The following is a 20,017-nucleotide window of genomic DNA, read 5'->3' as shown; positions in this document are numbered from 1 at the left end:
CCACTAATAAGTAATGGGTCACTCCATCTCAAGTGGTCAATACAGGTTGCTTGGCCATTTTAAATTTTCCTAATTTATTTGAGTGATTACCTCTATGTATTGGCTTTGCAAAATCACTAAGAGGTGATTAACTGCAGCCTGTAGCATGAAGACATGTTGGATTAGATCCACTATGTACTGGAACGTTGTAGCACACATGTGCCGATGTAATTCATCTGCAGTTACGGTTAGGGTTACAACATCCAGTACATAGTGAACTTAATCCAATACGTCATCGCGCTACAGACTGCAGTGAGGACACACTCAAACCAACCAGTTTATTTATTTATTTTTATTTGGTTTAACTATGCACTAAGTGACTTCTGAGCTGTAGTCACTTACTGATTCATCACAGGAGAAACAACAGCACAGCTCTGTTTATGACACTGTTCATTTGTAAAACACTCAACTGAACACTGTAATTCCATTCAGGGATGCAAACTCATCAGGGTGAAAAAGGTGATAAAGATGCGAACCCCCTAGGAGCAGCTAGTAAAAATTTATGTAGTTTTGGCTCTTTACAGCTATTGCAACTACTGTTTGGTCAATTAAACATAGGGCTTAGATATGACGTTTATAAATTGATTTCACAACAACTACAACTAAAAGAAAAACTGTCACAAATTAATTTCAATTCAGCTTCTGTCAATTTTAATGAGCTTGGCATTTTCCCCCTTCTCAAGTGAAATAATTATGCTACTGTAAGAAGCGTTCCATTTAACTAACAACCATGCTAATATCTTAGCATAAAAAATGGAACCATCAGGGGCAAACATTAATGTCTAGTTGGCACTTAAACATGAGGAGCTCAACTTGTGTTGTATTCATTGGAAAAATGGTAACATTAGTAAGGTTAAACGAGTAATCCCAATGCCCAAATGTTAGTAACCTTATATAAGTGGACTTGGAATAATAAAGTGGAATAATAAGTATGCTAGCTAACATTAGACTACATGGAAGTAATGCTAACACCAAACATTACATCCAAATGTATCATATATGTATCATACATGTATCACTGTATCATAGTGCATTTGGTTTTACATGTGTAACCATTACAGTAGAAAACAGTTATTGAATTTTGATTATTTTTATTTTTCTAATTTTAATGGAGTATAATATAGTGTAAATAAAAGAAATGTTGAGTTTCATTTCTATCTGTTTGCTGGAAAAAAGCAATAAGAAAACTTGCTTTCAAAATAATTTTGCTTTAGTTGCCAAGACTAACCATGGGTTTTATACTGCACAATGAGTTTAGGTGTAATCACTTATTTTAAAAAGTATATAATTAACAATAATTAATAAATTATATATAAATGAAAAACCAGTTACTATTGTACTCATAGTAATGTATATTAATATAATATTGCACTTTTAGTGAGTCTTATGCCCCACTACTACAACCTTCAGAATGTGGATTTTGGATTTTTAGTGATTCTTTCTTTATATATTATGATTTTATTACTGTACTTCTGTAAGACGTTTGTGTAATATTGCACTTGTGAGTCTTACATCCCACTGTACTGAATCCATACTGTATCCTAACACTGCAATACGTTACATAACCTGCGAAGTAGATGACTATAATCTTGGTAGAATCTTATACAGTTGCCCATGTCATGCACTTTTTAGACGGTCCCTTAGTGAAGCCATTACTAAGCGCTGGTGACCTGCGTTTCTGAAAGATTACCTTAGCAAGCATTAACGGGAGAAATTTTTCAAATATATTCAATTGCACTTGGTTCTCGTTCCATTCCAGAGTAAGAAAATACACATTTTGCCCTTTTATGTGTTTTTTTCATGAGAAATAGAAGAGAGAATCTTGAATGTTCAGCGAATGTCCAATATAAAACCGACTGTACTGTGGTTTTCCAGAGATGCCCTCTTCAGTCTTCACTCTTTTCAGGTACATTGCATGTTCAAGCACAGAAACATTTTTTTTGACAACTCAGAAGGCGTGGTATGGTGTCAATTTCATGCCTTAAGTATCATTTCCGTAAAAATAAAAAATAACAATACAAACGGATCATAGAATTGAAAACACTACTTTAAAGATATAATTAAAACTATAAAAAAAGAAAACAGAATAATATGAATTAAAAACAAAATTGTGTCTTCCTTGGTTAACTTAATCTGATGCTTGCTCTCTGCTTTTCATTTGGGTTTGCTTTGCCCTCATTTTTAAATACTTTGATTATGATTACAAAAAATCTGGACAGAATTTTATGCAGATCAGGGGTGGGATTAAAGTCTCCGTTGGTCCACTGGTTCTAAACTGATGACGTCACAAACCCTTTACTGGCTTCGATCAGCTCCCTTGCTCCTTAGGTCGTAAACATACACCATAAAAAAAGATGGACGATGCACCTTCACTCTCTTCCATTGTAGAAAAGTGAAGCCGCCAATGTCCCAATATGGCACTGACACCTTGGAGTCTGCGCAGTAGTGAACTCTGAGCACGAGTCTGCGCAATAGTGAGTGTGAAGTAGAGCTGCGGTATAAAGGTCCTGCCCAATCGCAAGCAATCATTCGCAAGCACATGCCCCTAAACTTTTCCAACTCATAATGTCAGTGTGAAATAAACAGTTGTGGAAATATAGAAATGTAGAAATTAAAGTTAAAGCCTCCCGAAGATCCTAAAAAAAAGTCAGTTGGTGCCTCAGTGACAACTTTGCTCAGAGAAGCTGTCAATCACAGCTGTCAATCATAGGCGAGAAACAGTAGGCGAGAAATACCTAGATTGCGTACTGCTTCCGGTGAGATTTTTCCGTGTGCAACCGATGGACACTACGCGAGTTAAAAATCACATAATGCAACGGGACTAGTACAGATGAGATCAGAAAATAAAATTGCGGAAGACAGTGTGTCGGCTTTTTTGTAAGTATTAAACCTTAGTTAAGCAGGACTTGTTTAACAATACCCGAATAAATTGTTAACTAATTAAATTGTTAAAAATTGTTAATGGTTTGAGCAAGAAAACAGTTGTCACAGAGTTTGAAACCTGTTTTTGTGATCTCCATCATGCCTTAGCCAGTCAAGCTAACTGCAAGTGCATTTACCTCAGCCTGTTAACTCTGCCCACATTAAATGACTAATTCAGTTAACTTTTCTGATGTGCATTTCACCATTAGTGCTGTTGCTTTAATCTGGTGCTCCTTTTAAGATTTTTGTGTTTATTATGACGTTGATGGTCACATGACAATACTAACATGGCGGATGCAGTATGTCCAGGATTGTAGTCATAATACACACACATACTGATTAGTACGTACTATTTCAACAGCCATGCAGTAGGTACTGCATTGAATGCAGTGCGTACTGTCACAGTACACGAAATTGGACGCAGCTAGTATATTGTGTACACAAGTTCGGGCACTGGTAAGGACCCTGGCTCACTACACATTGGGACACTGATGACTCAATGTCCAGCAACATGACTATGTACTCGCGTTGTAAAATGTCACCAAAAATTAAAAACTTACATATTTTTAAGTTTTATATGTCACAGAAATTTGTTAGCTTAATCATATGTATTTCTGTCACGGTACGTCAAGCAGTAGCTGGTAGATTTCTTTTTTTTAAATCATTAAACACCTAAAAAAAAGTTTTTAGACTAACGCATCGCTAACACACAGTGGTACAGTTTTTAGAATTTTCTGCAGAAATATGACCTAAAACATCTCCAGATTTTCACACAAGTTCTTAAAGTAGACAATGAGAAACTGATTAAACAAATGAGACAAAAATATTATACTTGTTCATTTATTTATTGAGGAAAATGCTTCAATATTACATATCTGTGAGCGGCAAAAGTATGTGTACCTCTAGGATTAGCAGTTAATTTGAAGGTGAAATTAGAGTCAGGTGTTTTCAATTAATGGGATGACAATCAGGTGTGAGTGAGCACCCTGTTTTATTTTTAAAGGACAGGGCTCTATCAGAGTCTGATCTTCACAACACATGTATGTGGAAGTTTATCATGGCATGAACAAAGGAGATTTGAGGACCTCAGAAAAAGAGTTGTTGATGCTCATCAGGCTGTAAAAGGTTATAAAACCATCTCTAAAATGTTTGGACTCCACCAGTCCATAGTCAGACAGACTGTGTACAAATGGAGGAAATTCAAGACCATTGTTAGCCTCCCCAGGAGTAGGGCTGTGACGGAGGCCACGACAACCGCACCATCGTGTCGTAGGTGGTAGTGACTGATCTTGTTGGGAAACCAAATGTTACATCGGCGATATGGGAACATTTTGGATTTGTGCCTAACGAGAGCGAAACATGCGACTGTGTTTCACTCCATCCACGTCTTCTCCTTTTCCCCGGGTCAATCACAATACTGTATCCCACAGCGCCGTCAGGCTGTTTCTCATTGCAACATCACAACACAACAAGGCTGTATTGAGTTGTTTCACTGACGGAAGTGCTAAAATAAATCCTCATTTATTTTTTTTATATTTAGGATGATATTTAATTTAAGCCTCTAAAATGATATATTATGATAATATTATTATTATTATATTATATATAATGAGTGAATTCTGAATTACACCAGTGAATTCTAAAGGAAAATGTCAGGACATCTGTCCATGAACTGAATCTTAAGAGAAAGTGGGTCATGCAGCAAGACAACAATGCTAAGCACACAAGTCGTTCTACCAAAGAATGATTAAAGAAGAATAAAGTTAATGTTTTGGAATGGCCAAGTCAAAGTCCTGACCTTAATCCAATAGAAATGTTGTGGAAAGACCTGAAGCAAGCAGTTCATGTAAGGAAACACACCAACATCCCAGAGTGGAAGCTGTTCTGTACTGAGGAATGGGCTAAAATTCCTCCATGCCAATGTGCAGGACTGATCAACAGTTACCAGAAACGTTTAGTTGCAGTTATTGCTGCACAAGGGGGTGACACCAGATACTGCAAGCAAAGGTTCACATACTTTTGCCACTCACAAATGTGTAATATTGGATAATTTTCCTCAAGTAATAAATGGCCAAGTGTAATCATTTTGTCCCATTTGTTTAATTGGGTTCCCTTTATCTACTTTTAGGACTTGTGTGAAAATCTAATGATGTCTTAGGTCATATTTATGCAAATATATAGAAAATTCTAACACACAAACTTTCAAGCACCACTGTAAGTAATCACATGAGAGCTACAACAACAATAACAAGCTACTTACATTTGTAGCAAGAAGTTGGGTGAGGGTTTGTCCCCCATTTTTTTCGAGTTGAGAGGCTTCAGAAAACATGACGTCATTTCCAGAAAGGGAACATAGTGAGCAACAATGCTCACTGGTTTTTGTGGTGCATTGTGGGATTTTTTAGGGAGCCAACATTCCAGTGCACTGGAAGGATTTTGCGATTGAGACAGCCTTTAAAATGGCCAATTCCCTGATCAGTGCCCTGACTACTGAACTAGGGAGCTGGTTGAAACATACCCACTTTTCAAACATGTCGTGAGCAAGCGAACCTGGACAATCTGGCACAGCCACAGGTAATCTAATAATAAATTTATCTTGGAAGTTTTATTGCTATGCTTATTGCTTCTTATATATCTGCCTACTGCAAATATTAAATACCATCTCTTCTGAAAGACTGAGATGCCATAATTGTAGTCTCATGTGAAACCCCTCCTGTTAGCTAACATACAAACGGTTTAGTGAGCAAATAAAATTTTCAGTATTTTAATTAGTTAAAGAGTATTTTAATGAACTGGACAAGTGTAGCATTATTGTAGCTTAAACATTAGGAGTGTCTTGTAAGGACATAATGAGAACAATTGTTTATACACATGACTCCGTTTGGCAGACCTTTTTATCCAAAGCGACTTACTTTGCATTAAAGTTATACATTTCGTCAGTTCATGCAGTCCTTAGGGATTGAACACATGACCTTGGCATTGCTAGCACACTACTCTACTGTTTGAATATAAATTGACCCTAAAAGTGGAACTGTGAGCAATCTTGAGCATTATATTTGGACTTAAGTTATAAGTGTAAGGAACAAAAATGTGCATAATGTTTATATATATATATATACCTTGAAATGTGCTCTAGAGATCAGATTTTGTTCCAAGGAGCTAGGGTCATCATGTGCCGAGATATTGAGTTTTCCGTAAAAAGCTGTATAACCAAAATTTGTCGTGTGCTATGACACAAAGATGGCTGTCATAGTTAAACCAAGTAAAATAATAATAATAAAAAAACTGTTTGTTGTGCAATGCCAATACATAGATGTAATCAATAAAAAAAAAGTCAAGCAGCCAACTTTACAATTTTTGGAAAACTTGAGATGGACTGATCCTAATAATAAAGAAGGGTTTACCTTCCCTGGCACTGAAATCAGGAAGAGAAAGCTTTTCCTTTCTCTAACATCATAACAGGCTGAAATCACAATTTAAGTCTAACTAAAGGCATGACTGTTTGACCACCAAGAAGATGACACTGTATTACCAATCATCTTCAGTTCTGCAGAAAACTGGCATGGTTGTAGGATTTCAAAAGAAACTGAACCTGCAAAAATGTAAAGGTTGTTATGCTAATAGACTGCACCTTGAATGTTGGCTCCAGGAAGCAATAATCGATCTGTTGGCATCTCATCATCAGAAGTGGCTATTGTCTTGATGGCATCATGATAGAGTGGAATGGAAGTGGGCATTGCATACTTGGACATCTGAGACATTATAAGTGACAGTGGATTCTGGGAGGGAGGTGCGTCTGGGGAAGAGGTGAATGGCATGTTGGGAGTTTGACTGCTGGGTGTTGAGGTCGAACTTCTAGGAGGAAGGGATATACCTGGAATATGAAAACAGGATGAGAAAAACCCACAAATAATTTAACCCACAAATAATTTAACAGTAATTAAAACACAAAGATATTTATATTTGAATCCTCTACATAGCTTATTAATATAAATTATAATAATAATAATAAAAAAAAACATTGTATTAACCATTCGTTACCTGTCTCAGTTGAACTGCTCCCTCCATTACCTATTCCCTTATTATTAGATGTCCCTCCAGGGCTGGCCAGGGAAGTCTTGGGTGAGGCAGTCCACCTTGGAGATGCAACAGGCATGGCTGGAGATTTGTGATGTCCAGGGGAACCAGATGGTGACCGGAGTCCAAGGGATGATCCCATTATTTGAGGGGACTTCATGGAGGTGGCAGAAGGTGTTCCTGCTCCAGACACTGAAGAAAGAGGAGGGTGTGGTGGACCAGTGGATGCTACCTGGTTGGGGGATTTCAGGCCTGTAGCAGAGGGAGAGGTCATGAGGGGAGAAGGTTCTTGGCTAAGGGGAGGTGACTTCAGCTGGTGAGGTGGGGGCATGACTGGGGAACCAATTGAGTTGACATTAATGGGAAGGTCAGATGGATGACATGGCCCATGGTCTGCTTTATGACCAGTGTTCATAGGCATATGGCTAAGCCTTGAGTTTCCACCAATTTGAGGAGTGCCCTGCTGATCGGATCTAAACATGTCAGGACCTGATTGATGGAGGTAGGGCCCATCGCCTTGTCCACCTGGAAAAGGGCCCTGATTGGGGAACTGAACAGTTACATCTGGTCCATGGACCATTACTTTGTTAGCACCAACCCGGCCATTTGGTGCAGCCCTAATACGGGTGTTGTCCTCAAGGCTTGCCATCTCTGACCCAGGCCCTTCTCTTAATTTCTGGGCTAATATATGTTGCTGCTGATGCAGGTTCAAGTTCATGTTCATGTTTATATTTAGGTTTCCTCCTAATGGAGAGTCAACCATATCTCTCATTAAAGTGCCACCCCCACCACCAATGGGAGAGCCAATCATAGTGCGAGAATTGGGGAATTCCATTGGATCACTGCGTGAAGGAGGACCTCCTCCCATGCCAGGATTAGGAAAGCCTGGTCCACTGGGGTTATCCATCATTCTGGGGCCTCCAAGTCCACCCTGCTGCTGCAGCCTTGATAACTGCTCCAGATCTAATCTGCGGAGACCTTGTAGCTGACGTTTCTCCATAATGTGAAACATCTCCTCCCGTGTTAAGGGACGGTCCATACCACTGTGCATTTGCTGAGAGGGTCCACCAGGTCCTCCTGAAGCATAGCACCCATGAAATGAACCTACTCCAGCCATATTCGGTGCCATGTCATCCAGCCAACCCATTCCTGGCCTGGGAGATCTTTGAGACCCTATCCCTTCCATGGATAAAACTCCACCTGGGCTTCCTGGGTATCCACCACCACCTGGGGGTCCTCGCTGCATCTGTCCAGGAAACCTGGGCCCTCGGGGCCCCTCCTGATGCATGTCCATCATCCTTAAATTTCCTCCCATCCCTCCTCCAATTATAGGCCCTGGTCCCCACTGCTGGTCTCCAGGTTTGCTATGATATGGAGGTGGGGGACCTCTCATCATGAGGTGTGGCCCCCCTGGCATTCCCATCTCAGACATCATGCGGAAATGCTGGGTGTGTGTGTGAGGATTCATCTCTTGTTGCCGCCTCTTCTCCTGATAGTATTCCTCCTGCAGCTTCCTCCAAGCTATTTGTTCTGGTGTTAGTCCTTCAGGACCTAGTACAGGCCCCATGTCTAGTCCTGAAGGTGATGACAGGTGGTGATGAGGGAGCAAGGTATGGTGCCTTACTATCGAAGTGTCATCCAAACAAGGCCCACTGAGGTTCTGTGTTTGTGAAATTATAGATTGTAGAGTCTCGTGCTTTTTTATTCCACGGATAGGGGGAACACCCTCAGAAAGACAGCTGCTGCCAGCCCTCCCACTATTATTTTCTTCATCCTCAAGCCCTTGGTATCCATCAGTATTGTTGTTGCTAATTGACCCATTGTTGGGATTGCTATTTGAGCCTCCTGGGTCTCCATGGCCAGCACCAGCCCCACTGCGCAGAAGCAGCTTCTCAATGTCCCTAAGTGTCTGCAAAGAACGCTCACGATGCTCTAGCTGCTCTTTAGACAGTCCTTCGATACTCCCTTGTCCTCCCTGCTGGCTGGACTCACCCTGAAGGTGCACAGACAACATTGATGGATTGGCACTGGGAGAGACACTTGTACTAGGGTGATTTATAATGCCTGACCCATCTACTCCACAACCTGGGGCCCCCACTCGCTGGGGCCCTGAGCCTCCAGGTCCTAATGGATGAGATGCTGCACAGTTATTGTGACTGGGTGTGCTCCCCAGATGGACATGGGTTACCTCGCTGTCTGGCTGAACTGTGGAAGGAGTATTGCCACCTGTGAGATGACCCCCAATAACTCCACCAACAGAAGCTGGACGAGGTGTACCACTTTGAGATTTGGGGGTGCTCATGGGAGGGGTGCTGCTAGAGCTGAGCTGCTCTGATAGGCTGGGGACCTTTCCAATACCAGTGCACTGCTGAGCAAAATAGAAACAGAAAGAGAAAAAGGAGAGAGACGAAAGGAAATAAATAAAGATATTCAAAGAGAAAAGAAAAAGCACATTGTTAATGAGATATTTCTGTCCAATTCAGAACATAGATTCTGAAATAAATCCAAAAAGCTTATTACGGTAGCTGTAAGTGCAAAACACATAAAAAAACACACATGCACACACACACACACACACACACAATAGCAAATCAGAAAACGCAACAAAAACACAATGGTACGTTCAAAAAGATGACAGCAAAACCAATAGCACAACAGCCAAAAACAAACAAACAAACAAACAAACAAAAAACCTGGCAGCAATTTTGGAAACATGACAGCAAAACCAGAAACACAACAGCAAATTTGGTAAAAACAACAGCATTGCCTGCCTATCAGTCTGGGAACCACGAAAAATGGAAAGCTTGAGGATGTTTTTTTTGTTCATATGTTTTATACTTATGGGCCACCATAGCATTGAGAACTGCAAACGTCTTAAGAACTGAATTACATTTTTATTTTTATTGTACCAACAGACAGCAAGACATAAAGGAAACATCATGTTTCAGCTTATGTGCAGCTAAATATAAGTCGCACAGACATTTTCAAACTTTCCACTTACAATCAAGTACATTATTCTTACTCAAATATTGCATACAGAAGTGGAATAGAGCACAATGACTTAAATAGATATTTAAAAAAAAATGTGGCAACCAAAACTTACTAACACCTGCATAAGCACTAATCACATGAACATTCATATGTTCTCTTTACTTCCTCTTTTAGGAGCACAAAAAAAGCCACAAAACACATACTCTAGAACATGTAAACACATACTCTAGAACATTATTATAACTAGTTGTAAATTATGTAAGTGTATTCACATCCTAATCTACAGCTTTAATAGTCTGTATACAAACCTGGTCCAACTTGGTACGAGGAATGTTTTGCTGGTGAAACAGGAGGATGGAATCTGTATGGCCATGCATCACTGCCTCTGCAGCACTGTGGGATACACATACATGAACACATATGCAATTCAGTGCTTGAGCTAAAAACACACACATATCAGTGCTTAACCAGATTATTTACCATGGTCCAAATGAATAGGAGGATGCTATTTACCTAATCAAATAAGTGTGTCATATTTATATCAAAATCACACTCACGGCAATGACAAAAATATTTAACATGGTTCTCTGTTAATATTATTCTCACCTGTTGGCTAGGCTAGTGGTGAAGACATACACTAATTGCTGGGAGGTGTGAGATGGCTGGTCAGAACGTAGACCTGGACCAAGGCCACATCCTAAACCAGGCCCACTTACTGACTCAACTGCGCCTGAGAGAGACTGGCCAGGACATGACATCACATGTTCCTCTGAAAATTGGGAAAAAGGAGAAAACTGGTGATGTTGGGGGGAAGAGGAGACTCATAACTACATAACTAGAAAACCTTGAGTTGGGCAAATAAGGTAAAACAAAATGCTGGAGTTGGAGGGTTAAACAGATTACTTGAAAAAAAAAAAAAAACCTGTTGTAACATTTTAATGATTGTAGTCCTGTAGTCATTGTAGATAGTAAACCTGCAGTTACAGCATTTCATTAGGGAGGCTTTGAACATTTTTTGAAAAAGTTGGAACTCAGCCACTAGATGATAATAAATAACATATCATCACATAAGTGTGTTGTTGGTCATGTGACCAATACTTGTTTACCTGCACTTTGTGCCATGTTATGACATATAATGAAATGCAAAATAGATTGCCGTATGAAAAGAAGCCATTCAAGGCCACAGAGGATACACTTGGATTGGAGAATACCCAAGTCAGGGTCAGTTACGCATATTTACATTTATATGTATACATTTACAGGTGCTTATAGGTTATATCCTTTGGAGAATAGTGTAATTACAACACAAATAATGTTTATTACTTCACAGATTGACATAAAATAATGCATATCTGCCACCATCTGTTAATGTGTATTGGGTGATTGTGCTTTGATAGGAAAAAAAAATTCTACTGTTTTGATAGAATAGATTCATTTAAAAAAAATATTTTTGCAAGTTAGTAGTTCAGCACATATCAAACATGAACTGAACTGCTCTGCCAAGCTGTGTTTGCTTAGAAAGATGAGGTAGAATTTTGAAAAATAAAGTTTATTTAGAAAAATTCTTGTTAACTTAAAAGCTAGCACTATAATACTTACTTTATGTGTGTGTGTGTGTGTGTGTGTGTGTGTGTGTGTGTGTGTGTGTGAATGCTGATTTCAAATAGACCATCAACAAATAGAAATCAACAAACAGAACAGTCAGCAAATGTTTTTATCAGCAGATACATATCTGCTGATAATACAGCAGATATGTATTATCAGCAGAGCAAAAGCGATTATTCACCCAAGCGAACAGTAACTGGTAAGTGTTTCTTTCTGGATTTTTTTAGTTGAAACTAGTTTTAGCACCAATTGTCAGATAGAAGCTGTAACTGCGCTTCCTTGTTGCTACGAGCTGCTTACACGTTGCTAGATTAAAGCTAATTCCGGTATTCATATTCAGTTTCGGTCAGGAGTCGCTCGTTCACGCGACAACACTTTGTTTTGCTAATTAAAGAGGCATGCTCAGCTGTGAAGCGCCCCACCACAGTACTTAATAACTAAGAAAACGCTGAGGCGGAAGCGTTAGCCCTTGTCGTGTGAAGACCGAGCTCGTGTAAAGACCTACAAGTCTACCTGCGTGAGTCTATTGAGCAAGGACACCGACAAGACACCACTCGCGCTGCTAAGTATACTTTTTTCTCCCTTTATTCCTCTCGCTGGTTACCTGTTTACACACTAACATGTGTCACCAGTTTATCCCTGTTATTTGCCACAGGCACGGACCACGGCACACTCCCAGAAAAGTACGCAACTTGGACAACCTACGCGCTCTGAATGTGGCCTCTGCAGATTCCCTCCCATTCTCTATCGGACTTTGGAACGGCCAATCTGCCGTCAACAAGGCAGATGTCATTCCTACCTTTGCAACCCACTCCAACCTCAGTGTGCTGGCTCTGACTGAGACCTGGATCCATACTGTGAACACTGCCACACCCGCTGCCCTAGCCTCCAACTTCAACTTCTCCCATACCTCGCGTTCCAACAGATGAGGGGGTGGTACAGGTTTGCTTCTCTCCAAAACATGGAAATTTACTTGTCTTTCTCCCTCTTGCTCCTATACTTCCTTTGAATTTCATGTAGTTGCAGTCACTGACCCTGCCAAAATGCACTTTCTTGCTGCTTACCGTCCTCCAGGTCAACTGGGGAAGTTCAATTATGAATTTGACATGCTACTGTCCACCATCCCGGATGATGGAACTCCTCTTGTGGTCCTTGGTGACTTCAACATTCATCTAGACAAGCCACATGCAGTTGACTTTCTTGCTCTCCTTCCCACATTTGACCTCAAGCAGTTTGCCACACCAGCAACTCACAAAGCTGGCAAACAGCTCGACCTCATCCTCACACATAACTGAACCACACACAATCTTCTTATTACTCCTCTCCACACCTCTGACCATTTCTTTATCCAGTTTTCTATTTCTCTCCCCTCACCCCCTTCACTGTCTTCACCTTCTATCTCCTTTTGTCACAATATTCACTCACTTTCCCCCTCACATTTCTCCTCTGTTGTCACAACTTTACTTCCCTCCGATAGCCACCTCTCCTCACTGGACGTAAACACCGCAACTGACATGCTATGTTCCACTCTAACATCTTGTCTTGACAGCATCTGCCCCCTAACCTCCAGACCTGCTCGCACATCACCCTCTAGCCCTTGGCTCTCAGAAGCTCTGCATAACAACCGGGCCAAACTAAGGGCATCTGAAAGGAAATGGAAATCATACAATCTGACTGACCTAACCAGTTACCAAACACTTCTCTCCTCTTTTCCCCCATTGCATCTCCACTGCTAAAGCCACATACTAGAAAAAGAATATTGGCAGCTCTCCCAACACCCGTACTCTCTTCAAAACCTTTTCCTCTCTTCACTGTCCCCCTCCTCCCCCTTCTCCTACCTCTCTCACTGCAGATGACTTTGCCACTTTCTTTAGCAACAAGGTTACATCAATCAGGAACCAGTTCTCAACCCCAGACACTCATAGACAGGCTCCTCCTACATGTAACTCTCAACTGTCCTAATTCTCTCCTCTCTCAGAGACTGATGTCTCAAAACTCCTCCTCTCTAGCCATCCCACAACCTGTCCTCTTGTCCCTATCCCTTCTCACCTTCTTCACTCCATCTCTCTCACACTATTACCTGCACTCACACACATCTTTAACACATCCCTCTCTACTGGCACATACCCTACCACATTTAAGCAGGCCCGGGTTACCCCACTGCTTAAAAAAACGTCACTTAACCCTGCTGCGGTTGACAACTATAGACCTGTTTCCCTCTTACATTTTCTTTACAAAACCCTTGAAAGAGCTGTTTTCAATCAACTCTCCAATTTTCTCACACAGATCAACCTCCTGGACACCAAGCAGCCTGGCTTCAAGCGCAATCACTCCACGGAGACTGCTCTGCTTTCCATCACTGAAGCCTTACGACTAGCAAGAGCAACCTCTAGATCATGTGTCCTCATCCTACTCGACCTCTCTGCTACTTTCTACACTGTGAATCATCAGATCCTCCTTTCAACTCTCTCCAGCCTAGGCATCACCGGAACGGCTCTGCGCTGGGTGGAATCCTATCTCAGACAGATCCTTCAAGGTATTTTGGAGGGGAGATATTTCTGAAACTCAGCAACTCACAACTGGCGTTCCTCAGGGGTCAGTTTTGGGTCCATTGCTCTTTTCTATCTACACTACATCTCTGGGGAAGGTGATTGAATCTCATGGCTTCTCATACCATTATTATGCCAATGACACCCAGCTCTATTTGTCCTTCCCGCCTGACCATCCGTCTCTGCATGAATCTCTGCTTGACTGTCGGACATCTTGGTCTGGATGAGGGGACACCACCTTAAGCTCAACCTTGCAGAATCTGAGCTTCTCGTCATCCCAGCCTGTCCCTCAGTCAATCACAACCTCACGGTACAGCTCGGCTCAACCACACTCAAGCCAACCAGGACGGCCAGGAACCTTGGGGTGATTCTTGATGAAAGCTTGACCTTTACAGACCACATCTCAACAACTGCATAGTCCTGTAGGTTCATCCTGTACAACATCAACTAAATCAGACCCTACCTCACCGAACAGGCTACACAGCTACTAGACCAGGCTCTTATCATCTCAAAACTGGACTACTGCAGCTCACTACTCTCGGGCCTCCCAGCCAGCTCCATCAAACCCCTTCACATGATTCAGAATGCAGCAGCACACCTCGTATTCAACCAGCCCAAGAGAACCCATGTCACACCCCTCTTCATCTCCCTCCACTGGCTTCCATATCAAATTCAATGCCTTGATGCTCACGTACAAGACCTTGTCTGGAACAGCACCCTCCTACCTCAACACTCTCCTGAAGGCTTACGTTCCCTCATGCAATCTTTGATCAATCAACGACCGACGATTAGTAGTGCCTACTCAGCGTGGCTCAAGGTCCCTTTCAAGAACCTAACTAACTGTGCCTCAGTGGTCCCTCAAACTAACCTCAATCTGGACCACAGAATCTGTCACCATCTTCAAGAAACGGAAATTTTTTATAACTTCTGATGTAGCGCAGGTGTTCGTAATCAGAACTCCGGTGAACTCGAGCGCGGGCATGGCTGGGAAGTGTAGTCTTCGTCTGCCATGTCCATGGACAGCACTACACGCTGGGAACTGCAGCCGTGAGTTCGCCGTGGCGTAACACAGGCTTTTTAGCTCTGAATCTGAGAGAAATTTATTTGCCAGAAAGTCACCTTGATTTATGATTTCTAGATTTCTTATCAAGTATATCTGGGTTTTTTTTTTTTTTTTTAAATCATTCTGTCTTTTAAAACTCCTCTTCATAGAACCAGAATGTCATTCATATAGTACTTCATATGAGCCCTGTTGGCTTACATTTGTCCTCTATGGCCTCTGGAATGGTAGAAGGCAAAAAAAAAAAAAAAGTCAATTTTGATGAGTCTGTAAAATAGCAGCTAGCTTTATTGGCCCACTCCTCCCATGACATATTAGCTATGATAGTGGGAAATAGTGAATACTAAATCATATTTTACCTCAATGCATTTTAAAACTAACCCACACCACAGTAAACTCTCAGTCATACAGAATACATGGAAATCATTGCAGATTCAAAGTATTATAGGGAGTCAAGGAAATAAAATAATTTGGGTGCATTAAATCTGGGAATGGGAGAGGTATATAATAAATTATTTGTATTAGGTTTTAGGCACAGGTATTCAACATAATCCTGTGAAATTGTGAAAATGTGGTCACTGATTTATCCATACAGTATGACCATTGTCATACTTTAATTATAATTAAGTATTAAAACTGTTACCAGTGAACTGCAGTGCTTCAGGCTACATGGAGAATGCATTGGCTTCTGGAAACCACTGTACTTGTTTGCTTACATATTCAAATACCACATATAATGACTGTAAGGTTCATAATGAGTGAGTATTTACCTTTAAATTTACAAACCTATCTTCCCTACCTGGTTAACAAAATAATTCTCAACATAGTAAAGTCCTACATGAATTTGCTCTGGCATTAACCTTAAATTAAGGCATAATAGAACTGTGATGTGCAAATGATTGGAATCAGACTGGCTGGCCACAATTGGCAGTAAAACATCTGCAAACCTAATTTTGGAATCATTTGGAATCATTGTGGAATTGGTTGGAATTGTCATTCCCTTGATTTTTATATCAGGAGCGTACCAAATTTATTACTCAAATTACCCTATTATTTTAAAGGCTGAAGATCCTAATTAATGATTAATAATTAATCACCTCAAACCAGAAGTACCGCCTGGTCAACAACTGCTGGTCAGGAAGCTAAGGCATCTACAACCCCATATATTTGTAACAGGTCTTCATTAAGAAACTCGTATGGCTAATCACAAAACAGTATTAGGTCACTGAATGTGTCTGCGTATGGACTGAGTTTGTTGTGTGCACATGTGTGTAGTTTGTAGTAATACTATGGAACTCAACTTACTGTGTGCAGTGGTGGAGGGTTTCTCCTCCTCTTCCTCAGTCTCAGCACCTGAGCACCACTCATCTCCACTATAAGGCTGCTTCTTCTCCAGCACACACCGGCGCTTTCTGCGTATTGTGCCATCTACTGGATAACACCAACAAGACACAGTACTAAATTCTTAATTAAATGTTCACTTGAAGAGTAGTTTTATTAAAAACTATATGAGTAGTGTGTTTATACTGTATTAGAGTAAGCCCAGTGAAAGAGTCCTAACATTTTACTTACAGCCCACTGTATTTAGATCAGTGTTTAGAAAATAAATCTGTCCACAGTACCTGACCACAACTGTTTATTTATAACACAAGCCCTGTCCTTAAGAGGGAGTAACCAATCCCACTTTCCATTTGGGCTTTTCCCCAAACACTATGTGCCAGTCATGTTCTCTTATTTAAATCAGATTCAAATATTCATATATTCAGAGATACCCCTGCTGATTTTTTGCATAGAATTGTGAAGTCTATAGCATTAATAAAATAAAATACATAGAGTAAAGACAAATTTCCCATTACTCTTTAGTAATGGTGAATATTACATTAATCACTAGATGTTATAATATAGATTACATATATTAAAAAATAGTCTAGTCTTTCTTTTCTGGTCTCAAAATATCTCCCTATGCACTGGCATTGTAAGATAGTAAGATGAAAAACTCTCTCATTATCTCACAACCTATGAGAGACAGACCAAGAAAATGTGTGTATGCAATGGGTGCGAAATTTGCATGTGGTGTCATTAGCCTGTGCATGCAGTGTTGGCAGAGATAAAGAGCTGACCTTTTCTGCATCCTCTTTTGTTCACAAGAGACATCAGTTTATGTAAACGAGTGAGTCAGCTCTTGCACTCTCTGTTACTCCCCCCCACACACACACAACACACTCACACAAACAGGCTTTAAATCACTGGTCCCGTCCAGGTGTGGGGGTAGAGTTTTTTTGAAGTGGCATACTGACTTGCATTTAATTTGAATGAGTCTCTGTTTGTTTTTTAACAGGGTGATATAGAAAAAAGAGTAAGTGAGAATGAGGGAGAACAAAAGCCCAAAGTCCACGTTCAAAAGCCTGCCTTTCTATCGTTCATGGTCTCTTCCTCTCTACTCTGCCAACTTGTTACCTGTTGCCTTTCATTCTGTTACAAAACCACACAGACTGGGTATTAAAGTATGAATGTACAGTCCCGTCTGAAGTATTGGAACAGCAAGGCCAATTATATTGTTTTCATGGTACATTGAAGACATTTGGGTTTGAGCTCAAAAGATGAATATGAGACAATAGATCAGAATTTCAGCTTTCATTACCTGATATTTACATCTGGATGTGTTAAACAACATAAAACATGGCACCTTTGGTGGCAAACCACCCATTTTCTAGGTGAGCACAAATATAGGAACAGCCAGGCTTAAAGTAAGTTAAAGTAAATAACATTTAATATTTGGTTGCATATCCCTTGCTTGCAAAAACTGTATCAAGCAGGTGACCCACTGACATCACTAAACTGTTGCATTTTTCTTTTGTGTTGTTTTTCCAGGCTTGTACTGCAGCTTCTTTCAGTTGTTGTTTGTTTTGGGGGTTTCTCCCTTCAGTCTCCTCTTCAGGGGGTGAAATGCATGCTCAACTGTGTCAAGTTCTGGTGATTGACTTGGCCAGTCTAAAACCTTCCACTTTCCCCCCGATGAAGTCCTTTGTTGTGTTAGCAGTGTGTTTTGGGTCATTGTAGCATGATGAAATTCCTCCCAATTAGATTGGATGAATGTCTCTGTAAATTGGAAGCCAGATTATTCCTGTAGACGTCTGAATGAATTCTGCTGCTACCATCATGAGTTACAACATTAATGAGGATTAATGAGCCCATTCCAGAAGCAGCCATGCAAGACCAAGCCATGACACTACTCCACCCTGCTTGACTTATGAGCTTTTATGTTTTGGATCATAAGCAGGTTAATTCTTTCTCCACACTTTGGCATTTCCATCACTTTGGTAGAGTTTAATCATGGTTCCAAAACTTTTGTGGCTCATCTCTGTATTTCTTTGCGAATTTCAATCTGGCCTTCGTATTCTTACTGCGCATGAATGGTTGCATCATGTGGTATATCCTCTATATTTCTGCACTTGAAGTCTTGTTCAAATGGTGTGTTGTATTACCGTCACCCTTGCCCTGTGAAGGTTGTTGGTGATGTGGTGTTGTTTTTTGGGTTTTTCTTCACAGCTCTCATAATGTTTCTGTTGTTATCAACTGCTGTTGTTTTTCTTGGCCGACCTGTTCCATGTCTGTTTATTAGTACACCGGTAGGTTCTTTCTTTTTCAGGACATTCCAACTTATTGTACTGGCTATGCCCAATGCTTGTGCAATGGCTCGGACAGATTTTACCTCTTTTTTTCAGTTTCAAAATGGCTTGCATTTCTCCCATAGACAGCTCACTGGTCATCATGTTGATTTATCTTCTTTAACAACAAATGCAATCTTCACAGGCAAAACAAAACAAAGGCAGAAATTCAGAGCTATTAATTCTTTAAACAGTCAATTTAACAGGGCACACCTGGGCAGCAAGAAACACCTCAGTCACATATTCCAATATTTTTGATCACATGAAAAAATGGGTGGGTTCAAATAAAAGATGCCATGTTTCTTAGTAGTTTAATACATATATGTGTGAAATGAGGAAATAAAAGCTGAAATTCTGATCTGTCCTCTCATATTCATCTTTTGAACTCAAACCCAAATGTCTTCAATATATAGCAAAAACAACAGAATTGGATTTGCTGTTCCAATACTTTCAGAGGGGACTGTATGTGTATGTACAGTGGACATAAAAAGTCTACACACCTACGTAAAAATGAGTTTTCTTTTCATACAGCAATCTATTTAGTATTTCATTATATGTCATATCATTGCACAGAATGCAGGTAAAAAAGTTTTTGTGATGGAAAAAATTTAACTAAGATAAAGTCAGAACGTTTTCAACATAGAAAAATTAAGTGAAAAACAATCAGAAACATTTTAGGGAAAAATAGGTGGAGAAAAATCTTAAAAATAACCTGGTTGCATAAGTGTGCACACCTTTTCATAACTAGGGATGTGGCTGTGTTCAGAATGAACCAATCATATTCAATCTCATGTTCAAAAGTAATGATCATACAGCTGTCTAGGCCTGTCATGATAATCACGTTATCAACTTATCCTATCATGCAAACAAATCCAAATCATGAATCAAAATCAGTAAACAGAACACAGGCACAGGTCAGGCAATCATCTAAAAAAGCAGGAATAATCCAAAATACACAAACGAGAAAACAAAACTAGATTAATAACTTGGAGAATAGCTAAATGAAACAAAAGGCATGGCAAAACACTGAAAATCATTTGTCACTGAACACAGACACGAGGGTTTTAATATACAAACTAATTAAAGATAAACTGAAAACATATGCA

The 20,017-nt window shown here is 40.2% G+C and overlaps 1 protein-coding gene across 10 annotated transcripts in view; it reads right to left on the bottom strand.

Moving 5' to 3' along the window:
• bcl9l (bcl9 like) overlaps positions 1–20,017 on the bottom strand; it is a 94,872-nt gene that overhangs the window by 1,885 nt on the left and 72,970 nt on the right. For 7 of the 10 annotated variants that reach the window (XM_053623287.1, XM_053623293.1, XM_053623288.1 and 4 more), the window contains exons 4-8: positions 16,549–16,674; positions 10,636–10,798; positions 10,338–10,422; positions 7,003–9,406; positions 6,593–6,835 (exon numbers count right to left, since the gene is read on the bottom strand). In XM_053623287.1, coding sequence (XP_053479262.1) covers positions 6,593–6,835; positions 7,003–9,406; positions 10,338–10,422; positions 10,636–10,798; positions 16,549–16,674 — 3,021 coding nt within the window. The remainder of the gene's footprint in view (positions 1–6,592; positions 6,836–7,002; positions 9,407–10,337; positions 10,423–10,635; positions 10,799–16,548; positions 16,675–20,017) is intronic. The other 3 variants (XM_053623296.1, XM_053623294.1, XM_053623295.1) reach the window with 3 other exon arrangements.

This window comes from Ictalurus furcatus, chromosome 4 (assembly GCF_023375685.1).
Source record: "Ictalurus furcatus strain D&B chromosome 4, Billie_1.0, whole genome shotgun sequence".
Classification (NCBI taxonomy): domain Eukaryota; kingdom Metazoa; phylum Chordata; class Actinopteri; order Siluriformes; family Ictaluridae; genus Ictalurus; species Ictalurus furcatus.
Note: the sequence above shows the minus strand (reverse complement) of the source record. Positions and strands in the feature narration are given on the sequence as shown.